Here is a 27,134-nt window from a genome sequence, read left to right on the forward strand (position 1 = left end):
GTGCCATATCGAATTTGTCTTTTTAGGTTTTCCCCAGAACACTCAGACTGCAGTGGCAGTACTGGGTGTATCTGGATTCATGGCCCTAGAGGGTGGCGCAATCAGTGCTGCTGCTCTCAGGGGCCTACTCCTAATATCCCATGCCCTGGGTACTGGTGTACCCCTTTACTAGGGGCTTACAGTGATGTTTAAGAGTGTATCCAATTGTGCCAAGCATCACAACAGATTTAGGGAAAGAGCTCTGGGCCAGGGATCCTGGTTAGCAGGGGCCCTGGGCATCTCAAGTTCTAGGACGCATCAACATCAGGCAAAAAGTGTGGGGCTTAACCATACAAAAGGAGGCCTCCTCTCATAGCCTGCTTTTTGTTACACATCCCATAGGACCTCAAATGCCCCATGGACCACGGCCTGCTCCTAAAAATGTCCTTGTCAACATTCACAAAGGGGAGGATGACCCCTTTGTGGATGGGTTCGGCATCCCATTTGTGAATGCGTTACCACTACCTTTGAGTGATCTGTAAAATATGGATATTTTGTAACTGGATTTCAGTCTCAAAACATTAATACACACCATAAGGAATTATCATTTGGGAGGGACGCCAGAAAACATGCTCCTTTCAAATACCGATTGGGTGTGGTTTCCTAAACCCAGTTAACCATTCAGAAAACTTTTTCTGAATCATCGTTAAATGGACTTAGTACATTTCAAAAAGAGTTTTAGTGTCTGCAATCTCTCTGATGTATCTAATCAGAAAGTTCGCTAAAGTTAAAACCCTTAGACCCATGTTTATACTTTTTTAGCGCCGCATTTGCGCCGCTTTTTGACGCAAAAGCGGCGCATACTTACAAAACACAATTGTATTTTGTAAGTTTGCCCGGCTTTTGCGTCAAAAAGCGGCGCAAATGCGGCGCTAAAAAGGTATAAATATGGGCCTTAGTTCATTTGGCACTATATTGACTTTTAAATTAATTTCCATGTAGCATGGATGTTACAACAAGGACACGATAGTCCATGAACTTAGCAAACCCATCCCACATTGTTACTACACTTATGTAAGATAGGAAATGGAGCACACTGACTTTATCTAAAAGGGCACATTCTCTAGATCTTACGGAAACATTGTAAAAAATTGTGAAATCTGTTTGTGCCATGTTTGCCGTGGTGCAATTACGTTTATTCCATTACTTTTTGCACACTTCTACACAAAATTTATATGGGCATGCCCCATTTGTCTTGCACCAGCTCAAAGTTCCTGTTTTACGGCCCTACAATTTTTTTTAAAGCTATGGTATTTTAAGTGAGTGTAGCCATTTTATGTATTAATAGTAACGTTTTAGTAAAGCGTTAACTGCTGCTCTTTGACCTTTCAACAAAATTAACAAAAACATTATCTTACAAGCTTTCTGATGTCGACCCCTCTGATATTACTTGCGTTATGCCTTTCAAAGTCAAATTATCTGATGTGGTTATGTGCAAAAACGGTTGCATGTGCCTACTTTAAGCCAATGTGCTCTTGTCTAAAGCCTAAAAAAGTAAACAAAAATTCGACAGACTTTACAAGAAAACGTTAAAAAGTCATAAACTTTCTAAACTATGCAATTTTTCAATCCAGAAAATGTAATTTCTAAAACTGACTTTTGTGCAAGAAGAAACAAACCTTCAAAAAACAAAATCGTGATACTAGATGCAGTCAGTCACACCGATTATAATCTTATTTAGTCGCTAAACTTTCTATTGTTTTTTTCCAATTAGTAACTTTGTGAGACCACCTCTAATTTAGAATTTCTCAAGAAGCTTTTTCTCTGAGAAACATAATTTAAATTGCAGGCTAAATATATTGCTTGCATTAAAGAGCTCTAATTTAAGAAAATTAATACAATTGTGTGGGGGAAACTCACCGGAATCCTACATACCAAGATTTGTGTTTTAAATGACAAATCTTAGTATGTAGGATTCCGGTGAGTTTCCCCCACACAATGAAATAGCTATGGTCCTTTTTCCCTAGCCAACAATTATTGTAAAATATCAGTTCATATGGCAATATCGCAGACATACTACCCTAGCAATGGAGAAGTGCTCTTTTGAACCTGCACTTGAGTAGCACGTAATTTCCGGCGCAGGACCTCCATTTTAGTTGCATGGGCTTACCTTTGGAACGGGATCGTCTCTCCTTCATTGCCAAGACATGTTGCTATTTGCACTTTCAGTAGTAAAAGGGCACACGCTAAATGAAACACCCACATCTTTGCTTCCACAGATCCAATGCTTTTCTGTAAGACCGAGCTGATTTCTAAGGTTAAAAGTGCATCTCTTCCTTGCTTGGCCCTACTCTGACATGTGACAACAAACGTCTGCTTTCCGTGCAATAGAAGCGCGACAAATCATTGACCAGGGCTCAAGGCTGCCCGCTGAGAGTTTCGGAATACGCCGACTGGAATTTCCAAATCCAACTAGAGCCGGGAATCCTCATTGTATTGCAACAGGGTTCCAGAGTCTTTATTTACCAAGTTAACAAATCGCATCACATACGTTGTCCCACTGAGCAAACTCAGAAATAAGGTTACAATGGAAGAGTGTGCTCACTGCAAAGTAGAAGTTACTTTTGCAAATAACACATCAAAATAATCAGATTTTCGTTTGGTTTACTTGCACAGCGCAACAATGCCAGGGGTGTAACTATCGTTGGGGCAGCAGGTGCAGTGGCGCCGAGTCCAAGAGCTCTCTGCTGCCTAAGTGAGAGTCTTTTTTCCTTCCCCATCAGGCCCGTGGTGGGCTTCTATGCCACCATACCACGCAGTACATTTTATTGTTGGGATATTGTGCCTGTCTGGCAGCTTGTGTTAATCAACATTTACGAGTTATTTAAATAAAGGTTTATAGTGGCTTTACAGAATTGCCGGTTCCGATAAATACAGACATCTATGATGTACCCAAGATCACACAATATAGTCAAAGAGAAGGGGTTAAGGGTTAGCTCCACTGCCACCCAGCTGACAGTTTCTTAATTGGGCAGGGTCTCGACCCCTGTTTGATGACTCATTTCATAGTCTGTAAATAGCAGTACGAGTCAAATATGCATACCACACCAATAGTTTGCCTTACTCTATCATCTAATTGTAGGCAAAAAGGGTATTTCGATTTTTGACTTATGTTTTCTATTTTGTATTTATATCAAATCTCTGCAACTGGTATATATAAACAAAGTTGTATTATTTTTCCATTGTCTGACTTTCTTTAAAGTCTCTTTATTCACGAGTAGTGGTATGCAACACAAAGCGCCGAGTTCACCACAACTTTTTGCCGAAGATGTGAAATAATGAGATGTCGTGCTAATAGTAACAAGCATTTGCAATGCAATGGGTCTTGTGTTTGCTCGAGTTAGAGCTATTAGTGTTGTAAATTCTTAACTGGACTTTTCTTTCCACATAAATTGAAAATGAAAAGCGAAGCTGTTCACATAAGCGAGCCAATTCAAAGTGCCACTGCCGCCATGAGCGTGAGCGCGAAGGAGAGACACAAAAGGAAAAAAGAAGTTCCCTGGCACTCAAATGTATCCGAAAACGTGCAATTATCCACATAACAGGGTGGATGACCAAGGCAGTAACAAAATTGCTCTGAAGAGGGACAAACGTAAAACATTTACCAATAATAACAAAGGATTTTTGAAAGGCAAGCTCATTAATGAGTGATAGTGATGGGTGTGAGGTGGTACTGGTTAAAAGCCCACCCATAGATTACAACAGGCCAGAGGCTTGCGCCGTTCAACCTAAAAAATGACAGGAAGTGTCATTAAGTGTAAGTTATGGAGTTGTGCCTTGAATACCATTACAGATTAATGTAAGTTTTATGTTTGTTTGCTGGATCACAATTGACTATTAACTGTTTTTTTCAGCATGACATTTTTTGATAATAGACTTCATTAATCCTCGATGTACCTATTCTGCACTTTGCACAGCCTGGTTTCGATGCAGATCTCTGCGGCCATCCAACCATATATACTAACAAGGTCTGAACTAATAGCCTTGACATTGTTACCCTTTTTCTTTATTAAAATTAATGAATTTCTTGAAACTATAGAATTCCCCAATTCGCAAGTTCTTTGAAACTCATAAATTCGAGCAAATGGAGCCTGCTTCTGAATACAAAATGGCGACTGCATGCTCACAATTTTCAGACACTTTACAAATTTACCATACGTTATGTGTATTTTTAAGTACTTTCATACACATTTTCCACATCTATGTGATTGCGCATATCCTCTTCTGATGCGTAAACCAGTCATAATATCTTCCCTCCTCTCTGTGATGTTTTTTTCCCAATGGAGCTGAATTGGCAACTTTTGCTGCACTCACGAATTTCAACATGGCAGACAATCATTATTGAAATAAGTGATCAGCTGATAACGTTCTTGAAAAACTGAATGGATAAATTATGAAATTGAACAAAGAGTGCATGGGTGTATGGAGTTACGATGCTGGTTAGGAATGTTTGTGTTGTTTATGTGCATGGTTTGCAACAAATAGAGAAAGATGGAAGGATCCTCCGTTCATCAATCCATGAACTAGTGTGTTCCTCAATCGATAAAGCCAAAATGTAACTTGTGTGTGAATGGATGCCTCAAAATATACCAAGAACTGCCATCATGATGCCACAAGCTGCATTATTCCTGGAAGTTGGTGCCATCATCATATGCATGTCAGGGCCAGGATGAAGTCAGGCATGTTCACCATCATGCTAAAGGTGCCCAAGAATTGGAATTAGACCATTATCGCAGGGCTACCATTAACCAGAAGCCGGTATCATCACGGCTGCCAATATCATTCAAACATTTAACAATTTATTCTAGTGCCAGCCCTGCACCAGGTGTCAAGCACCATGATGCACCGTCAGGCTAGGCCCAGCAATATATATCGAGAGAAAAGCCATTATATACCAGATGGTGAACACAAGATAATAATAATCATTATAACACAAGTTAAAATTAAAAAATGAAAATTCTCGAAAATAGGTACAAGTAACAGTCCAATAGTCAGAAAAGAGAGTTAGGAAGAGTCGAGCCAGAGCCTGGCAGCAGTTCTGAAAAACTTACAACTTTTCTGTTTAAAATGTCAGTTACAAAACTAATTTACTGTTGGTGTTTTATATGGTGTAAGTATCTAAACCATGACTTCAATGAGGTGTTGCTACTTGTTCTGAAAGATCTCCGAGATGTTGCATCAGTTCCTGCGTCATGGTTGCCTGGGGGTTCAGTACCTGTTCCATGGCCCTTGTGAGGAGGAACTGCACCCCATTTCATTAGGGGACTGGTGAGACAGACATGTTTCGTCAGAACCTGTCCACTCACACAGTGAAGAGTTAATACTGTTACTATGCCATCCATGAGGTGTTAGTACCTGTATAAGTAATGGTTGTATCCATGTTATATATCAATAATAGTTCTGTTGGTGTGTGGCTTTACCTGCAGCATTCTTCCAGAATTAGACTGGAGCTGCTGAGAGTGTTAGGATCAGTATCACACCCTAGCTGTGAGGTAGGATCTCTATCACACCCTAGCTGTGAGGTGTCAATATCAGTAATATTGTCTCTCACACATGCCAGTAGCTGTACCAAGGCTCTAGACCAGGTGTCTCCAACCAGTAAATCACAAATTACTAGTATGCAGCCCTGAGTCCATTTTTAAATAAGCACAGAGTCACATTTTCCTTTAGCAGGGCATAATACTGAGCAATGCTCAGTCAGATTTATGACCCAGACTGGGGCACAGAGGTGAAGAACGGAAGCACTGAGGTATTTAGCTCTTGAATAAAAGTCCTTGTCAACTCAATGTGGGAGGGAGAGACAAAATTTAGTTTCTGAATGTTTTTAAATGGGCGATAATTAAAATGAAAAGCTACCTTAATGATTAAGCTAACTCTTCATTTGAATTTTCTCCCATTTCAAAGTGTTGCATTTACAAACATTATGGGCCTCATTACGAACCTGGTGGTCACTAAACCGGCAGGTTCGTGGGTGGAATTTGGACATTTCAACCCTGGTAGCTGGAGATCCCAGCAGTCTGAAGGTGGTGGCGGTCCTAATCCACCAGGGAAGCGCTGCTCTGGGGATTACGATCCCCTTCTCTGCCAGCGGTTTCATGGCAGTACAACTGCCATGAAAATGCTGGCAGAGAACGGGTGCAGGGGGCATGGGCAATGCAGGGGCTCCCCTGGATTGCTTTGCAGCCAGTTAACATTGCGAGGTTGCTGGTGCACTCTGCAGGCTACAGCATTGCCGCTGACTCGATTAGAATCCGGAAACAATGCTGTAGCCTGTTTCCCACGAGGCCAGCAGGTGGAAACTTAGGTTTCTGCCCACTGACCTAGAGGGAAACTCTTATTAACTCTGGCGGGGAAGTTGCCACGTAGGCAAGTTTTCCGTCCGCCAAACCCGAAATCGGGCCCCATGTCTCTTGCTCCCAGTGGCCATTAGACACTGCACCAAATTTATGACTAAAAAATACAGTGACTTTTTTACATGGAAGAAAATTAAACTGAAGAAAAATATTTTTATGAAACACTAAGGGCCTGATTTAGATATTCGCAGATGGGTTACTCCTTCACAACGGTGACGGATACCCAGTCTGCTGAAATCTAAATTCAATTATTTCCTATGGGATTTAGATTTTGGTGGAGGGATATCCATCACTGTTGTGATGGAGAGACCCATCCTCCAATATCTAAATTAGGCCCTAAGTCTAAATGTTTTTCTCCACTTTCAATTAGGCCAATTATGTCTTAACGAATTTTGAGGCATGTTTCTTCACTTTAAATTCATCCCATTTAAACATATGGCTGTATTTTTCTGCTATTATAATGGCACCGTGTCTACAGGCCAATGGATGGGACCAAGAGGCCTGTTGTTTCCAAATGTGACACTTTAAAATAGGAGAAACTTTAAGCGATGAGTTTTATGGAATCCACATAAACATAAAGTTAACTTCAGATTAATTTTCTCCCATTTCAAAGCGTCGCCTTTACACATAGCAGGCAACTTGGTTCCAGTGTCATACTTAACACTGAAAAATACAGCCATTAGAGTGGAGAAATTTAAAGTGCAGAAAAAAGTTCCATATTATGAACATTTTTGCTGGACATTTTTCTGCACTTTATATTTCACCTATTTAAAACAAGCTTTTGCAATGCAATAAGCTTCGCATTTGGAAGAGTTTGAGCTATTAGCAATGTAAATTACAATGTCTTTTACCTATGTGTTTGTGTTTGGAATGGAGTGGATATATGTGGTGTGGAGTGGAATTACTGAAAGTCTAGTGCTGACACGGCATTTATTGTAGTACTTGTTTTTAATGTATCATGTTGGATTGTTTATAACCCACAGTAATCAATCGATCAATCATAGCATTTCTAAGGTGCACATCATCCACAAGCAGATTTCTTGGCACGGGTCTTTGGAATGATCATAGACTAGATGCAGTGTCAGTCCTGGTCTGAAGTAGGAAAAAAGGATAATTGTCCTAAATATTTCAACAGGGAAGACCACAGAAGTGAACCCACCACCTGGAAAATACTGCCACCTACTCTAGATTTCAGGTTAACTGTTGGGGTGCACACAACATTTTCATCCTGAATTTACAGCTGAGTACATCATAATGAGATTAGTCACGTATGCTGGAATCTAAATTATGGGACCGTTTGCACATTCAACCCCCCACCAGTTCGAATCGTAAATTCTCCCTAGCTAGGAGCAAGTAAGGGGGATTTATCACCATATGAGACATGCTATTTCAGGCGAGTTCTAGTCAAACTGCTGCATTTTGTGTTATTTGCACGAGGGTGATTTGGTGAGAAAAAAAGTATTTGTATAACCCATTACAATAATCTAATTTGATTTTAATTGAAGCCCCAAGCATAACTTTTTTGTTCGCTTGAACGTCGGCAGGAAATGGTTTGTTTATTCTAGAGATGGAAACAACTCCGACCATTTTCCCCAACTGGGTATTAAGTCTCACGTCCTCATCAAATATGAAGCCCAAATTGTTCACTTTAATTAAGAGTGCTAGTTCTTGATTAAAAAGGGTTATCACAGGTGGTGAATTAAGATGAGCATGGCCCCCGACTCCAAACAGGAAACCTAATTCTTGGCACTCTTTTACTGTTATTGAAAGGCTCACTTTCAATTTACAAAATCTTTAAACACATTTTTCCAATTCGAGATTAGAAAAGGAATCATAGTAAAATTGTACATTCATTTGTGTATCATCTGAGCAAAACAGCACCCAGACCCGCATGCCAACATGGAAGTCAGACCTGGGTACTGTGTATTTGTTAAATAATAAGGTGGTAATTAGGAAACCTCTGGCACTCCACAGTCAGGACAAGCTGGGATTGACATGAATGAGCCCAGTTTAACACTCTGTGAGCGATAACTTAATCTGTGGGCGGACAGGGAAGCAGGTGAACTATGCCTGCCCCACATGAACTCTTATTACCTGGCATTCCAACTCTCCCAAGTGGCGGCACACTTGAGCCCACCACGGTACGTCCCTCTATGGACATGGATGGAACATAATCTACTGGTGTCCCACCCCCTTCGCCGTGTCACCATACCTGTCTTCCTTACACAGTGTAATGACCTCTAACCCCGTTCTGGTGATGACAGCAGTAGGTTGGAGGGAAACGCACAGATTAATGGCCTGGCCCCCGTTGTTACACCTGAAGGTGCCATTATGGCACAATTCCACCCTGAGCATTGTAGGAGCGCTAATATATTCGGAGTCCTGGAGCACTAGGGGACTGTGCTTGGTGGACCAAATGAATGATGGTAACCTATTCAAGACTTTTACAGCCCTCTGAATGGAATTCAGACTCCAGTCCCTGGACCACTGGCACTACCAACAGTTGACTCACTGCCTACAGGCTGCATTGGGGTTGGCGTCGCCAGAATTTCCCACATCGCCTGTCCTGCAATACCTCTCCACCCTCAGCCATTACCATGGAGTAGTGTCGGGCCTCTATGGGGTCCTCATTAAATCATTCCACTTTGGTCCCTTGAGCATTATGACATAGTTGATGTGGCAGGCAATCCTCAACAAATTCTACTTGCTGGGGGCCTGGGCGTCCTTACTGGCTGGGCACTAAAGAGCCATTCAGGATTCAGGATTTAAATTGTACTTGAAAATACTAAATGATTGGTACTGGTTGATGTGGAAACGTGAGCAGCCCAAGTTGTTTCACCATGATAGATGCTGGAGATGTGATGCCAACTGCTGTGATCTGTTACTGCCCCTTCCTGATTTCCCCCACCTCCCACCTTGCTCTCCTTCGTGACACCCCTGACCTTCCAGACCTACCCAATCATGAACAAAGGTGAGTGGTGACTGCCCTTGCTGTGGAAAAGCTCTGCATCCATCGGCACTAGAGGAGACCCTTGGTACCCACCTCAAATGAATTAAGTATAGAACTCCAAAGAGTAGCCTCTCACAAATGTACAACTTATAAGCTCAACGACAACCTGGATGCCTTCAAGGTGATCTGGGGCCCCTTTCTTAATGTTGAACGAACAGTCATCTTGATATGACCTCCACCAGACCGCACGTGGTGTCCCATCCACCTCTACCACACCCTGACATGTCTCTACTACATTTAGGAGCCTGAACCAATGCCCAGTACCTCCCCTCACTCAAGGGTGCCTACCCCAGAGTAACTCACAGGCTTCCCCCCCTTTCCCCACAGCCCCCTAGTGATACCTTCCTCTAGGGCATGAGGCCCACCATTGCTCACCCCCTCCAGATTCCTGCTGCTTGGTACCATCTGCACCTGGCTCACCACAATGTGAAAGGGCTGGCCCCTATGCTCTTGGTACTGGGGCTTGATCCCGGGCTCCATTTTCCTGGGCACCAGGTGTGCGGCGTTTCCCCCCTGTTGAGCTTTATATGTGACCAGTCGCTCCTCCAAATGTTACTTGTGCACTGCTTGTGTAATGCTACTTCGGTTTGCGCTCAGAAAACCTCAGTAAATAAATGCTACACTGTAACGATAGTTTTACTTGTTGCCCCATCCCCAAACCCAAGGGGACCCAAATTCAACAATGCAACAATGGAACTGGCCTTAAAATGTGCATCCTAGCAATGGTAAAGCATCAAAAAAGCATGAAAGAAAACAGGGTAAAGGGGTTAACCCAATAGTGGACATTTATGATTAAAATAGTGCAAGTAATACAAAGAGTGTCAGAGGGTACAGTTGACTTACCTGCACATAGGTGGCATCTCCAGCATCGTGAGTCCTGTGCACCTTCTGTGAACGGAAAGAACTGGTCAGTTTACTGAGAAGTAGAGAGAGAAGAGAGACTAGAAAGTGAATGGACAAAAAAGGTAGGGAGACTGGGCAGAGGGAGCAGTAGACTAGAGAAAAAAGAAGGATGAGAGAAAGAGAGAACACAAAAAAGGAGATAGACTGGGTGGAGGGACCCATTGAAAACGAAGGGTAGAGGGACTAATGATGAACTCCAAGTACAAGATGTGGAAGGAGGACACCATTGCGGATAACATGTTGAGGAACCCTGCAGCCTATAGTGAAATTGAGCTCAAAAAGATTCTGGATATGAAATCACCAGATATAAAAGACCCAGGGAGACAGAAATCAAATAGGATGGACAACAGACCACAAGTTGGTGACAAGGGAACTCAAACTCTGAGGAAGAAGAGTGACAGTAGGAGGGGTTATGCAATTACTTGACGATGGGTTTTGGCAATGCTAGGCTCATTCTATGGTCACCGTGGGGTGGGAGAAAACAGGATGAGAAAAACACTATTATAAGGTCAACAAAAGTAAGATTAGGACACGAATAGTGAAAGGAGATGAAGGAAGCCAAAGAGGCAGACCATATTAAGAAAATAAGAAGGGAAAAAGAAAGGGAAGGAACCAAGACAAACAAGAGTGGATACCTATAAAATAAGAAAGAGGATAAAAGAGGGTAGCCCTAACACCCACATTGGCAGGATTGCATTTGAATGTATTTTTCTTCCAATTGTAACCTTTACCTGTTGTCTTCTCTGAGGAGCACAGGAGCGCCGTTGAGGGGAGAAGTCATATGTACACATGAAACTGAGAAGAACAATCGCTTTAAAGAGAACAGAACTACCAGCAAACTGCAAGACTGCAAAAGACCAGAATTTAGCTTTGATTGTTAATTTGAGGGAGAGCAGGTGGACTTCTGGAGACTGAGAGACTTTAGTTTAATTTCATATAATGATACATTCTTGCTATAATTTAGCCATTTAGATTGGGCAAGGGAAAAACATGTTCCAGCATTTCAACAGGATAGAGACCTAGCACAGCAATCTCTGCAAACTCCAGCAGAGGAGATACATCAGTTTACTATAACACAAAGCACTACTCTGGGCAAGCTAACTGATGCTTTGTCTTACCAAAAGGGGAACCTCTGGTGCCATCCATTGTATTACAAAAAACATGTACCGAAAGGCCTAGGATTTCTCTTTTTCTAACATTGGATCTATTGCACAGACCACACAATATCCTAAAGAGAGATTGGGTCATACTTACTAGCTAGTGACCAGCAGGATAATACCAAGTCACAAACTTGATGGGTGAGGCCCTGTGTTAAGAAAAGTATGTCAGAATAAATAGGAATAAATGTGCAAACATATCAAAAGAAGTTTAGGAAAGAGAAGGGTCTCAATGGAGATACTTCTGATGCCTTGTTCTATAGTCTAAAACAGCTTGGCGACATATGGCAGACAGAGGCGTGCGCAAAAGAGGAGATTATGGAGAAAATATATTAGGAGAAGTTTATGAATTCTTTGAACTCCAGTATACATCAAAGAGTTCGTAAACAAAGAGTTACACCTGTCAGTCACAAAGGTACTAGACACACTCAAAATATAAATTCAACTTAAGTTTGTTGATCCAAACAGTAAGAATGCGTAGAAACTAGATGGAATCCAAATCTTTTATTGGCATGTGGTGAAATCAGTTCTTCCGAATATACACATTATTTCTGTTATAGTAGACTTGTGTGTTGCCACCCCTGTGACTTTTTTCAAGACTGTGAAAGTATATTAAAAGAAAAACATACAATGTAATATCTCCTAGATGACAGGGGTCACTAAAGATTATGTCCACACAGCCCCTCTGAAGAAAAACAATACCTTTGTCAGAGAACCAAGTAATCCCAAGACAAAGCATGAAAAAATAAAAGTCCAGATCACCAGTGTAATGCCCTAAATTTCAACCAAAAAAGCACCTGAACACCGTCATGCAAGGTCATGAGAAGCTTATCAGCCTCTACTTTCAATAAAGTCAGTTCAAGTACCAAGAAGAAAGTAAGATTCCCCCGAAAGAAGAAGACATGGCAAAAAGAAGAAAGAAGGGGTACAGGAGAGAGAGGACTGACCGAATGAGATTTTGAGAAGCATAATAGCCTTACAAGACAATGGGTATGCATCTGGAACCACAAGAGTACAACATAATACATAATCATTATGTAGGAGACGTGAAGTGACTCAAATCCTTTATATTCTCATTTACAACATCGGTAAGCAACCTACCAATAAGTCAGCCATAAAATGTGGGGGTAATGTATCTGCTGAATTCGAAATTTGGGCAATATGTTTGCAAATATATTAACAGTAAAGTCAGTGATCCTAATCACACAATGAATTCTGTAAGTGTAAACAACTGAATAGAAGACCTACCAAGGAGGTCGTTTTGAGAATAGGCAATGTGTTTCCAGAATTTTGTGAGATTTATGTGTAAGGCCCAAAGATAGAACTGGCTGGTGTAGTGTTGGGGGCCGTAGGCCCTCATGCTACTAAAAATGACCACACAGACACATACTTAGGGTGGTGGCAAGTGGCCCAGGGCATGTGCACCTCTTCTTAACTTTTTAATCATATTTTTACTTAACGGCAGTCCCTGGCCTACAAACACTAGGCGCATGAATCATGACTGCTTTTGGTCCCAGGCTTTCTTTGTCAATAATTTGCTTGCATGCTGGTGCCTTATGCTGTTGAGGTGAGTGATATAACTGGTAACATGGGTTATAAAAGGCTGATTTTATTCCATGTAATACTTGGTTTGCCATGCTATTTTGTAGACTCGGTTGGTTCCCATGGGGACATCCGGTAACTTGTTTTGCCCTAAGGTCAGTTGGTACCTCGCATGCTGCACAATTGGTTCTATTACTTATAATTTGGAAGTAATTTGACTCCACATGGCAGCACTTTGCAGGGGGGCTGTTAGAAATGGGGTTTCTAGTTGGCAGAGGTATACATCCTTGTTCAAATAGGGACCACTATCCTAGTCAGGGTAAGTCACACACAATCCTGTGCCCACCCTCTGGTAGCTGGACACTGAGCAGTTAGGCTTAACTTAGATCGCAATGTGTAAAGTATTTTTGCCATAAATCATACAGTAAGACAGTGAAAACACCACAAAAAACACCACACAGGTTTAGAAAAATATATAGGATGTTTATCTGGTTAAAATAAGGTCAAAACGATAAAGATTCAATAAGCACAATTTGAAATATCACTTTTGCAAGATTAAAAATAGTCTTAAATCTTAGAAATCAACAGCTGTCTCTTGTTTGCACAAAGTACCTGGTTTGTGTACAAAATAACACGTGCGGAGACCGCAGGCGAGGAGATGCGTGGGAAAATAGGGTGTGAGTTGGATTTTCCGATGCGGAACAGACGATGTATTGTTTCTTTCGACGCTGCAAGAGGCTTTACGTCAATGGCCAGTGTGCAGTCTTTGTTCCTCACTGTGATGCGAAAATCTTTTTGACACCCAGGGATGATGCAGGGAAATCCTGGGCGTGCAGGAAGAAGTCACAGGCATTGCATCAATCTGGTAGGGTGATGCGTCAAATTTTCTGTCGCACAGCAGGCGCTGTCAGTTTCCACTCGGAGAATCGGACTGTGTCATTCCGGTTCGGCTGTATGTCGATCCGATATGGCTGTGCGGTGAATTTTCTGTAGCAAGGCAGGCGCTGTGTCGAATCTTCACTCTAAAAGTTGGGCTGGTTGTTCCGGTTCGGCTGTGCGGTGATTTCTCTGTCTCAAAACGGCTGTGCGGCGTTTCCGGCAGGCTGTGGGTTGATTTTTGGCTCTCAAGGAGTTTCCTGAAGAGATGAAGCCTTTTTGGCCCAGAGACTTCAGAAAAAAGAAGGCAAGCTCAATCCAAGCCCTTAGTCAGAGGGCAGCAGGGCAGCAGTCCTTCTCTGCAAACCAGTCCAGTTGAGTCCTTTGGGCAGCCAGGCAGTTCCTCCTGACAGGTTGCAGGTTCAGGTCCAGAACTGTCTGAGTTGGTGGGGTCATGGACCCAGTTTATATACCCAAAAATGCCTTTGAAGTGGGGGAGACTTCAAAGAGTAGTTTTGAGTGCACAAGTCCCTCTTTCAGTACAGGTCTGTCTGCCAGGATCACAGCAGGGGGTTTGGCAGTCAATTGTGTGAGGGCAGGCTACTAGCCTTTGAAACGTAAGTTTCAGGCCCTCCACCCTTCGAGCCCAGGAAGACCCATTCAGTATGCAGATGAGTGCAGGAGTGACTGAGTGTCCTGTGTTCATGGTTGTCTGGGTGAAATGCACAAGGAGGCTGTCAACCAGCGCAGCCCAGACGTTGATTGGAGACAGGCTGTAAGGCACAGGTGGATTTTAAGTGTAGAGAAATGCTCACTTTCTAAAAGTGGTATTTCTAAAATAGTAATATAAAATCCAACCTCACCAATAAGCAAGATGTTCTTTTACTATTCTGGACCTACGAAATATGACCTGTTTATCTCTTTCTGATCAGAATCTACCACTCAAACAGTCTATGATGGTGGCACTAATGCTATCCTATGAAAGGAGCAGGCCTCACAGTAGTGGAAAATGAATTTAGGAGTTTTCCCCTAGCAGGACACTAAAGCACACAGGTACATGCCCTGCCTTTAACCTAAATAGCACCCTGCCCTATGGGTTACCTAGGACCTACTTTAAGGGTGACATATGTTGAGAACGGGGAGCTTAAGGCTTGGCAAGTACTTTGAAATGCCAAGTTGAAGTGGCAGTGAAACTGCACACACAGGGCTTGCAAAGGCAGGCCTGAGACATGGTTCAGGTGCCACTTTTGTGGGTGGAGCAACCCGTGCTGCAGGCCACTAGTAGCATTCAATTTACTGGCCCCAGGCACATGAAGTGCAGTTTACTAGGGACTTGCAAGTAAATTAAATATGCCAATTTGGGTTTGAGCCAATGTTAGCATGTTTTAGGGCGAGAGCACATGCACGTTAGCACTAGTTAGCAGTGGTAAAGTGTCCAGAGTCCTAAAGCCAGCAGAAATTAGGTAAGAAAAAGAAGAGGAGGAAGGCAAAAAATTTGGAGTTGACCTGACTGAGGGGCCATTTTCAACAGGGGCTGACAATGTTTAGACGTGCATTAGCCTGCCTTCCTTCCTCCAGCTGTGGAAGACAATTGCAGGAAGGTCTGGCGCTTTCTTTCCCAGCCGGTTGACCTCCTACTTTGTAGGGCCGGAACTTGCTTCTCTCTCGGGGAATAAACCAGCGTTTTGCTTCGCCACGGGCTGCATGGCTAGCTCCTTCTATAGTAGTTCATTGGGCTGCCACTTGGTGGCCCTGCAGCCGATTTCCTTACCCTGTGGGCAGGCCATGACTCGCTACCAGCCTGGCTGTTGCGGGGGTTTCTTTCTTACCCCCACTGTGACAGTGTCTCAGCAATATTGGCCCGCTCGGGGTCAGAAACTGCAGATGCAGGGTAAGCGAGGCTCGCACTGCATGTGCTTCAGGGAGGTAAGTCTCCTCATGCCACTAGGCCTGGTTGATGCCCCTGCTTACACGCCCTGTAATTTTAACTTTTAACTGTAGCCACGGCAGCCTTATGAATTCTGCAGGCCGTGCCTTTCCTCACTGGCTTGATTCAGAATATTGCGGGGGGGGATGCACATAGGTATGTCTTCAGCGGTCAGGGCATTCTCTCACTGTGCCTGTCAGCAGCGTGCAAAAACCTCACACATGGTACTGGCTGCAACCCTATACCTCCTTTCAACAATCTTGTCCACACACAGTTGCACCCTGATGCATACAGGGCTTACCTCACATTTAGCGGGTAAGCAAGCATTTCTCTTGGTCCACCACGGCCTTACTAGGGTCGCGACAGTGGTACATTTGGCCAGTTCTCTGCTCTTAGGAACAACCCAGTCAATGTGCTGGCACTGGGCACGGCAGACTGGCTACTGCAGGGGAATGAACAGGTGGCTGGCAGGCACAGGTGCCTTGGTCAATTTCTCCATGAGGGGCCACCGAGTTGCAGCCAGCTCACACGTGGGGCAGACCCACTCATCGCTATTGTAGTGTTGAAGGCCCTAAGCTCTTATGCTACTAAAAATGACCACACAGACACATACTTGGCAACTGGCCCAGGGTGTGTACGCCCAGCCTCTTTTATTAGCAGGGTCACCTGACTGGCGACACCTGTGATGGATGGATATTGGATGAGTGTGGAAGCCAGCCCGCTAGGACTGGCAGGTGGAAACATGTCATTAGGGAAACACTAGTATGAGTCCAGCTAGACTCTACAGCTGGAAAGGAAATCAAAGTAAAATTAGTAAATATACTGTGCTGGAAAAGAGGTAGCACCAGTGTTGTATGCGTACCCCCCAAAAATCAAAGGTATAACATTGAACCTACCCTAAAGCCGTACATTAATAGAGCACGTTCCCAGACAGTAGTGGCTCACTCAGCGTGTAGACCATGATAAGTCCCCATCTAAGTAAAAGCGAAGACATTGCTTAGAAACTCCAGAATAACAATTACTAAACAAACCAGTCACTCCATACAGAAGTCAAAAGCTCTCATAAATCCATATTTTCTACACAATATCCCTTGGTTACAAAATACAAGATAGTGGGCAACAAACTACAACAAGCCCTGACCTGAAATGCTGAGCTGTTGTCCAAATGCAGCATTCCCAACAAGATCAGCCCAAAGCCATAGAAAAGACGCGCTTAAATAAGACTTCCACAATTGTCACATAGTAGGAAATAGAAAATGGACTCTTGAAGGGGCTTGAAGGAGCCTGGTAAAAAGCTGTACTGCCTTCTTAATGTGTACTTCGTACTGTCCCTACTAATACATTAGATGAGTGTTCTACACAAATATTATTATTCAAAAGTATATTGGCCCTGCTGATATATTCAGTAAGTAGTTGCTAAACAGGTATTACACAGGTATATAATACAAAAGCAAAATTACTGTAACTATGAAAGCGTCATATGAAGACTGGTAAATTGACTCTTTCTCATCCACACAATAGTATTAAAAACAAGACAAGCTCACCCACTCAGAAAATATAGCACCGTCTGGATGGCCTGGGCATGTAAATAATGGACAAAATACAGTATCAAACGTATAATGTACGGGCCCGTCAAGCAACGCAAATGTGTGCGCCCATCTAACGAATGTAGTGATGTGATCTGCTGGTCAAGAATATTCTTTGTAATTCATGTCAGGCCCCTGCAAAGCACATGTCCCCTACCGATTCCGAGTTCTATCAAAAGACCCAGTCCACACAAAATACTCACAATTGCAATGAGAGAAATGAAAAAGAATAATTTTTTAAAAGAAATGATTAGGTGAGTATATGCATCCAGACGTTTCAACAGTGATAACAAAGGGGAAAAGGCAGGCAATGTAAATTAGTGGCAAAACAGTCAATTGATTACAGAATAAAAGATAATATCTGGACATTGAGCTAATGAACATAAAGCAGACAACAGCACTAAGACATACTATGTTACAAATGGCACTAATTAATGTTCAAAACTCTACCAAAGTCACACCCTGTTTAAATATACAGAAATATAGACAAATTATGCTTTTTCGGTTTCTGCACAACAAAGTCTACTGGAATGATGTAATGCAATTGTTAGAAATGGGGTCTTTGGTTGGCAGTTAGGTTACCCCCTGTCTAGGCAAGGACCCTCACTCTAGTCAGGGTAAAGCAGAATCACACTCAGTTAACCCCTTCACCCCCTTGATAGCTTGGAACGAGCACAGGCTTAACCTCAGAAGCAATGTGTAAAGTATTTGCACCAACACCCACAGTAACTCAGTGAAAAGACTACAAAATGACACACCTCAGGTTTAGAAAAACAGGTAATATTTATCTAAACAAAACAAGACCAAAACAACAAAAAATCCAACATACTCAAGTCAAGATATGAATTTTTATAAGAATAAAAGTGTTAATCCTTAGAAAACAGTAAGAACATTGTTAGCGCACAAAAGTACCTGGGTAGCGTCAAAATAAAACCACACAGGTGAGTCTGTGTCGAAAAAGTCTAGCGATGCATTGATTTCTCACCAACAATCGAGAACGTGGGTCGTTCCTCCTTCGGTCGGGTCAGCGTGTGTTGTTTCTTCTCTCCCGCAAGAGAGGAATGCATCGATCCGGAAGGGCACCTCGGGTCCAGGAAGCCTTTGCGTTGATTTTCCGTGCTCAGCGGTGTTGCATTGAAAACCGGTCGGACGGTGTCCGTAAACCGTGCCGTGTGGGGTTTGCGTCGTTATCAGCCTCCGTTAGCGGGTGTTGCGCATCATTTCTCCAACAGTGTTGCGCCGATCTTTCAGCAGCGATGCAGGTGGATCGTTGATTTCAGCCATGAAGCCAGTGGCGTGTCATTTAGCAGCTACGTCACAGAAAGTGCGTCTAAAATTTCACTGCGCAGCAGTCATTGCGTGGATTTTTAGTCATGTCTGCCAACTTCATTTCAAGGGCCCAGGAACTGGATAGGGCACCACTTGGGAAGGCAGGAGTCTCAGCAGAGAGTCCAGTTGCTGGCAGGGGAAGTCTTTGATGGCCATGAGACTTTAACAACAGGAGGCAAGCTCGGTTCAAGCAGGAATGCACAGCAAAGTCCAGTCTTTGACCCCTTTTCACAGGCAGACACAGCAGCAGCAGGATAGCTCTACTAATTTTCAGGGGTTTTGGGTGCTCTTCTTATACCCCTTTTTGCCTTTGAAGTAGGCAAACTTTAAAGGAAAGCAAGCCTCTCTTGTTTGTAAGATCCTGCCTTGCCCAGGCTAGGCCCCAGACACACACCAGGGGGGTGGAGACTGAATTGTGTGAGGGCAGGTACAGTCCTTTCAGGTGTAAGTGTCCACTCCTCCCCTCCCCTCAGTCCAGATGGCTCCTCAGGAAATGCAGGTTAACCTCAGCTCCCTTTGTGTCACTGTCTAGAGGAGAGGTGCAATCAGCCCAACTGTCAAACTGACCCAGACAGGGAATCTACAAACAAGCAGAGTCACAGAATGGTTTAAGCAAGAAAATGCTTTCTAAAAGTGGCATTTTCAAACACACAATCTAAAAACCAACTTCACTAAAAGATGTATTTTTAAATTGTGAGTTCAGAGACCCCAAACTCTACGTCCAACTGCTCTCAAAGGGAATCTGTGCATCAATAATATTCAAAGGCAGCCCCAATGTTAACCTATGAGAGAGATAGGCCTTGCAACAGTGAAAAAAGAATTTGGCAGTATTTCACTGTCAAGACATGTAAAACACATAAGTACATGTCCCACCTTTAACATACACTGCCAATGGGTGCCTTACATGAATAAAAGGGAAAGGTTTAGGCCTGGCAAGTGGTCACACTTGCCAAGTCGAACTTGCAGTTTAAAAATGTACTCACAGACACTGCAGTGGCAGTCTGAGCCACGTTAACAGGGCTACTAATGTGGGTGGCACAACCAGTGCTGCAGGTCCATTAGTAGCATTTGATTTACAGGCACCTCTAGTGCACTGTACTAAGGGCTCACTAGTAAATCCAATATGCCAGTAATGGAAAACCAATTACACATACATTTTACATAGGAGCACTTGCACTTTAGCACTGGATAGCAGTGGTAAAGTGCCCAGAGTATCAAAAACAGAGTCTAGCACACATCAACAACCTGTGAAACAGAGACAAAAGGTTAGGGGAGACCACACCAAGGATGCCAAGTCTAATAGCAATATATCAAGAAAACATAATATACTTGTCACATTGGCAGGCCACTCCTCCTGTTTGAATTGTATAGGATAATCTGGGGAAAATGGGCCATCATGCTGAATATAGTTAGCCAAACAACGTTCTCAGAACCCACAAATATTCAAACACATTCTTCACTCTGTACTGGGTCATACTGAGCCCAAAACTCAAGACTTCATCATTATTCCTTTAGGAACATGTGGAGCTCCTTGTCCACATTAAGTCCTACTTCAACGGCACGTAATCTTGTAATCTATTGGCACTCTAGTTTTCTTAGAGTTTTGACCCTGTTACCACCCCTAGGGTTAACATCTACCTGTGCTATTCCATGAAACCTAATATTGAGCACCTCCATACCCTTATGAGCTGTATTAGAATGTACAGCCTATGGGTAGATAGGGTTATTGCTCTTTATCGCCCTAATGTGCTCCTGGATTCTTCCTTTTAAAGGTTGAATTGTACTTCCAATATAAATTTGATCACAGATACAGATAATGCAGTAAACAACAAATTTGGAGTTACAGTTCGTGAAGTGTTGTATAGCATGTACTCTCCCGCTGTTATATTTGAAATCAGTTTTTTTTTATTAACCGCATATCAGCACATACTACAATGTGTACATTTATAAAAACCCTTAGGTTTTTCTGGTGACCAAGCATTAGTATTCTTCCGTGGATCAGATGGAATATACCTCACACATAGCATGTTTCTCAAGGTTTTACCCCTACTGTAATAGCAGGCTTATTTTATAACCAGTTTGAACAATGTATTATCCAGTTTAAGCAGATGGCAATGTTTGCTGAGAATACGGTATAGCAAATGACTTATTGAACTGTGCCTGGTAATGAATGTTAACTGTTTATCCCTTCTCTTTCTACAATTCTTATGGGTGAGAAGAGAACTACGTGGTATGCTGGAAATTTTATCCCTAGCTTTACAAAGTACATGTTCAAGTAGCCTCTCAGTGTAAACCGATTATTCAAAAGACCCAGTTCATACTCAAAAACCTGATTGTCACTACAACTGCATCTTAGTCGTGTCATCCCCCTTAGAGGTATAGCATTAATCGATGCACTGAGGTGTCCACTCTGTGCATGTAGTATTGAATTGCAAGCAGATGGCTTTGTATAAATTCTGGACAAAATGTTGGAACCTTCCACATATATGATTACATTGAAAAAATTTATTTGTTTTGAATCAATGTGGTGAGTGAAGCTGACATTATGCCTGCTGTTGTTTAAATGAGTCAAAAGTATCTCCAATTCTGGCTGCCTCCCTGTCCAGATGACAAAAATATCATAAAAGTACCTCCCCAAAAATAGAATATTCTATGAGATTTCAGGTGGGTAGGCTAGCCAAAGATGATTCCTCTCAAATTCCGCCATGTAAAGGGAGAAAATGTGGCCGCCATGGCAACTCCAAGTGTTTGTCTATAGCAGTTGCCATTGTGTAAAAACACATTGTTCTCTAGTACCAGTCTAGTAAGATTCAGTAGCATTACTGGGTATTCGAAAAGTACAGCATCTTGAGATGAAAGAGTTGAGAAAAGAGCCTCTAGGCCTTTCTCTAATAGAATGCATGTGTGAAAGGAGTTAACATTAAAAGTAACAAATGTTCAAGTCTCTGTCCACTCAACATCATCCAGTTTGTTCAACATGTCTTTTGTATCTTGTATGTAAGATGGCAGATTTTGTACCAGGGGCTGTAGAAAGACATCAATATACTGCGATATGTGTTCCATGGGGCAGCCAATTCCAGACACAATCGGTCTACCTGGTGGGACTAATATTTTGTTGTGCATTACTTTACCCACCTCTATTGTTTCTCAGAGAATCTGAGGTGCAATAGTTATACCACTACTACCCGTAAATATATTTGACAGTGTTACACCTGTCAGCCTCAGGATGGTCCTCCCCCAAACCTTTAGCCTTACTCCTACAATTTTTGCTGATCTCATTTTTGTTGGCTTTAGGACTTTGTGCACTTTACCACTGCTGACCAGTGCTAAAGTCTGTGTGCTCCTTCCTTAAACATTAGTAACAATGGTCTACAGCTGATTGGCGTATTTAATTTACTTTTAAGACCATTTTAAAGTGGTTCTATATGATCCAGGAACCTGTAAATGAATACTTCTAGTGGGCCTGCAGCACCGATTGTGCACCAACTTAAGTAGCCATTTCAAACATAACTCACACCTGCCATTGCCACCTGTGTGTGCAGTTTTAAACTGCCATTTCACCTTGACAAAATACACTTGTTACCAGGCCTAACTTTTCTCTTTTAATACATATAGGTCACCTCTAGGGGAGGCCCTGGCAACCCATAGGTCAGGGTGCAGTGTATTTAAAATGTTGGGTATGCACTTTAAATTTGTACATGTCCTGGTAGTGAAAAACTCGTAAATGTTGTTTCACTACCATAAGGACTACCTCTCCCATAGGATAACATTGGGTTACCTTATTACATTTAATAAGTGCTAACTTTCAATTGGCAGCAGGTAGGAATATTGAGTTTGGTGTCAAACCAATTGTAATTTAAACCATTCTTTAATTGTAAAGTCAGTTTAAGTCAAAACTATGAAAATTGTGATAGTTGGCATTTTCTTGCCCTAACAATTTCATACCTGTGCCCTGTGTCCTGGGTCACTTCATTAAGTGTAGCTTGCAGTTGGTCTTTAAGTATTGTTCTCAGAAAATGAGTGGATTAGGTGTGGGAAGGATGGGCCATCTCTGACTTGATGAGTGGAAGGAGCTGTCACCTACCAGACTTGCACATAGGCTGTACCCAGCACACTCACAAGGGGTTTGACATGACTGTTTTGTGCAGGGGGGTTTTGAGACTAGCTAAAGCCAGGGCAGGAAGGCAAGAAATGCCAAACACCTCGGAGGGAGGAAACCTCCAGAACCTTCTATTGCTTCAAAGCTGACACCAAGTATAAATATTGGACCCTCAGACCAAACTCACATCCGGACCTGTGGAAGCATCAGAAGAAGGAGTGCTGTGCTTCTCCCCAGCAAGAAGGGATGCTAGTCTCCTGCCCTGCTGCCTGACTAAAAAGGACTTATCCTGCATCTTGAATGCGTGACTCCAAGGGCTAGTTGACTAGCCTCCTGATCAGAGCCCTGGGGACAGAAAGGGCCCCCACAACTTAGAATTCGGCATCTGGCCTCTGCCTGCTATAGGCCCTGCACCCAAAGGGGTATCACCTCAGTCAGGAACCATTGGAAGTGGACCTGAAGGTGCTATGCCAGCACACCCGTGGAACAAGCAAAACCGACACAGTGTGCCTCATCACCTCACAGTCCTGCATCGGACCCTCCCATGTGTGATGCATACTTGATGCAGGACCCTGCAGCTCTTCCAAATCGCCGCTCTGCAATGCCTCCTCGACGCAGTACCTCGCATCGCAGTTCAGCAACTCCTGAGAACCACCTCTGCTCAACGCATCCTCAAAGCAGGTCCTCGCATCAGAGCCCACAGCTCTACAAAATCACCACTGCGAGACACATACTCAGGGCAAGACTTAGCACCACACTCCGCAGCCCATCTGCACCACCACTGTGCAATGCATCCTCTGTGTGAGATCACGCAGAGCTCCCCAATGAGGATTTATAAGGTACTTTGTTCAGCAGGTCGAACTTGGTCCCTTTATCCAGCCAGTGCTCCATCAGGGTCTGTCTGAACTTGTGACTTTGTCCTAGTCTGGCACAGCTGGATAACCACAGTTGGCAGCTTGTGCTTTTATGCACTATTTTCACTACTGATTGGATTTTTGTTCTTTTGGTCTCAAATAATTTAGCTCTATTTTCTACATTGGTGTGGGATTTTTATTGTGTTGTGTTTTCACTGCATTACTGTTTGAAGTGTTACATAAATACTTCATACATTCCTTCAAAGGTAACCAGGGCTGTTCCTAACCTTTAACGCAATTGCTAGGACTCTTCGCAGACAATGGGGCACAGGACTAGAAGAACCCCCCAGACATAATACCTGTGACCAAATATGCACTATAGGAGACCAAGGGAAGTTGATATCAGGGATATATACATCTCTACTAACCAGCATATGTCTTCCCTTAAATAAACTTAAGACCAAATGGCAGGGGGAACTAGATGTTACAATAGATGACGCACAGTGGACCAGAATAACCAGACACATATATACAGTTTCCAGAAATACCAGGTTTAAATGAATAAACATATATGTTTATCACAGAGCTTACTTAACCCCATATATGATATCAAAGATTTATGGTGTAGAAAATGCCAGCTGCCCTCGGTGTGCAGAACTAGCAGCAGAGTTGCTGCACATGCTCTGGAGTTGCCCACTAATCGGGGACTACTGGACGGGGATATTTGAGGCACTCTCCACTTGCACGGGCAGAACATTGTCCCGATCAGGGATATATACATCTCTACTAACCAGCATATGTCTTCCCTTAAATAAACTTAAGACCAAATGGCAGGGGGAACTAGATGTTACAATAGATGACGCACAGTGGACCAGAATAACCAGACACATATATACAGTTTCCAGAAATGCCAGGTTTAAATTAATAAACATATATGTTTATCACAGAGCTTACTTAACCCCATATATGATATCAAAGATTTATGGTGTAGAAAATGCCAGCTGCCCTCGGTGTGCAGAACTAGCAGCAGAGTTGCTGCACATGCTCTGGAGTTGCCCACTAATCGAGGACTACTGGACGGGGATATTTGAGGCACTCTCCACTTGCACGGGCAGAACATTGTCCCGATCAGCCATGGTGGCGGTTTTGGGAGATTTCCCCCGCCCCAGCAAGCATAAAATCACAAACCGATTCATAGACCTGGCTCTGATACTAGCAAGGAGAGAAATAACTTCACACTGGAAAGATCCGAAGGGCCCACAGATAAATTGTTGGAAAAATGCATTAATCAAGTGGGCGGAAACTGAAGGGACAGTATTACTAAGGGAAACACTCAGGGGCCTAGGAACTAGAGACAATGCTCAGCATTGGAACACGATACTGGACAATTTTAGAACACCTGACACTTCTAACTTTGATGCAGAGGCAAATTTATAAGAATCAGATCATGTATAGTTGACCAAGATATTCCAGTTGAAGATCGTACAAGAGACCAAATAAGTGACTCATTTGTGAACCGAACAAACACCTCTGTATAGTTGATGGGAAGTGCGAAAAGGGAGAGGGAAGGGGAGGGGGGGTTACAAAAAGATGGGAAGTTATTTTGTTCTGTATGCGTTTTCATGCAGTTATAAAGCAATAAAAGAGATCTTAAAAAAAGATATTCCTTCAAAGGTAGGCCTGGCTGCTTTTGTGCCAAGCTACTGAAGGGTTAAGCACAGGTTAATTCAAGGTTGTGCATGACTTCGCCTTGACAGGAATTGTGATTGATGCTTGAGTAGGATTTCACCGCCCCATTCAGTAGCCAATTTCCTACACACAGTGACCGGAATTTGAACTCTGTGATTGAAATGGTTTATGCCTATTCAAGAGCATAAAAAAGAAGGAATAGAGTAGAAAAAATAACTTCTTATGAACAAGGGGGGCTTCTGCAGAGTTATAATGCCTCAGGATAGCAGTTTATCAACAGGTCTAGGTACCAAGGCAACCCCATAAGCCTTCCTGGAACCCCAATACTTTGACTGAGGGGAGGAGGGGCACATCAAATGAGACTGTCTGAAAACAAAAGAAGAAGAGTCTATGGAAATAGCCCTGGTAAATAGTCCCATGTACCACTGAGTCACATATCCTTCTATCTTTGATGGCCAATACAAGTGAATGGGCAAGAAACATGGCTTTCTTGATACAAGTTCCTGATATCTGTTATGCTTAGTTGACTTGTCACTCCAAAGCAGATACTATTCAAGCAAAAATCAGTCATAAAATGTATCCATGGATATAAAAAGACTTACTCAGTGGCCAACCAGCACCTTCAGAAGAGATCATTCATAGATCACGCCAATAGGTTTGAGTAAGTGACAAATCTATCAGACGTTTGATAACTGTAACAAACAGTCCCCGTCACTATCCTGCTAGATCCATTCAAAGGTTTCAGTAATTTAAACCTGAGCTCAACCATGGTACCTGTGGCATAAAGCTGACAGTCTTACCTCAGAGAAAATGTAAAAAGCATTTAGATGTATCGAAACAATTAAAAAGTGAAAAACACAACAAAATAAAAATGGCACTCTAATTTAGAAAAATAGAGTAAAATGTAATAAACAACATGATATCAAAATAACCACAGTGTAGTAAAGGTGACTGATTATATATATTTTTTAAATATCTGAGTGAAACTGGCGCCAAAATTTGCAAAGCTCCAGTGATAGTCAATGGTCAAAGTGTACCGGGACGTGTGCGATGTAAGTCCAACAGTGATGGAGCGCAGGTAGACCAATGATACACCAATTAGATTGATCAAGCCAAGGCCTGGAAGTAGGGAAGTTTGGACATTTTTCTAAGTCCTAATCTGAAAAGGGACCTTGTCATTTTTCTGAAAAAATAATTCTTCTTTGCACAGGGCAAACTGAAATTCAGTGTGATGCCATGGAATTGCCAGTCACATACCTTTTGTGGCTGGTGCAAAAATTCTGAAGAAGCTCCCAAACTTTCTTTAGTTCCCAAACAACCAAAGGAGTACACTTACAGTGCCTGAAGGACCTCTATGGGAGCGTTTACAGCCTATTAGCGTTTTTGGCAGAGGACAACAGCAAAGTTTACTTCAGGTCCAGTTGTCCCTACTCAGTTGGGATATTTCACAGCAATGTCCTCCTCACCTATTTTATGTTCAGAGAGCCACCCAGAGGATCAGCCTTTTGATCATTGCCAATCCTTTTGTCCTTTGGATTTTGAGTGGAAAGGGGTCGACCCTACTCAGGCCCTTCTCACAGATGCCAAGTGGAGCATGTTTGGTCTTCCTAATTATCCTTCTCGAAGTCCAACAGTGTTAAATAGAAGGTTCAGCTTTGTATGGTTGTGAGAAACAGCCTAATTTTGCATAGTTACCCCATTTTCTGTGGACTGATACATCTAGGTAATTGACTGTGTACTTTTACTCTGCTAGCCAGGCTCCAGTGCACG

The 27,134-nt window shown here is 42.8% G+C and overlaps 1 protein-coding gene across 2 annotated transcripts in view; it reads right to left on the reverse strand.

Moving 5' to 3' along the window:
• The window catches only part of C8A (complement C8 alpha chain), a 348,185-nt gene extending 345,742 nt beyond the window's left edge, over positions 1 to 2,443 (reverse strand). For both annotated transcript variants that reach the window (XM_069232593.1, XM_069232592.1), the window contains exon 1: positions 2,150 to 2,443. In XM_069232593.1, coding sequence (XP_069088694.1) covers positions 2,150 to 2,244 — 95 coding nt within the window. In that variant the 5' untranslated portion in view covers positions 2,245 to 2,443. The remainder of the gene's footprint in view (positions 1 to 2,149) is intronic.
• Positions 2,444 to 27,134: the final 24,691 nt, after the last annotated feature.

This window comes from Pleurodeles waltl, chromosome 4_2 (assembly GCF_031143425.1).
Source record: "Pleurodeles waltl isolate 20211129_DDA chromosome 4_2, aPleWal1.hap1.20221129, whole genome shotgun sequence".
Lineage (NCBI taxonomy): Eukaryota > Metazoa > Chordata > Amphibia > Caudata > Salamandridae > Pleurodeles > Pleurodeles waltl.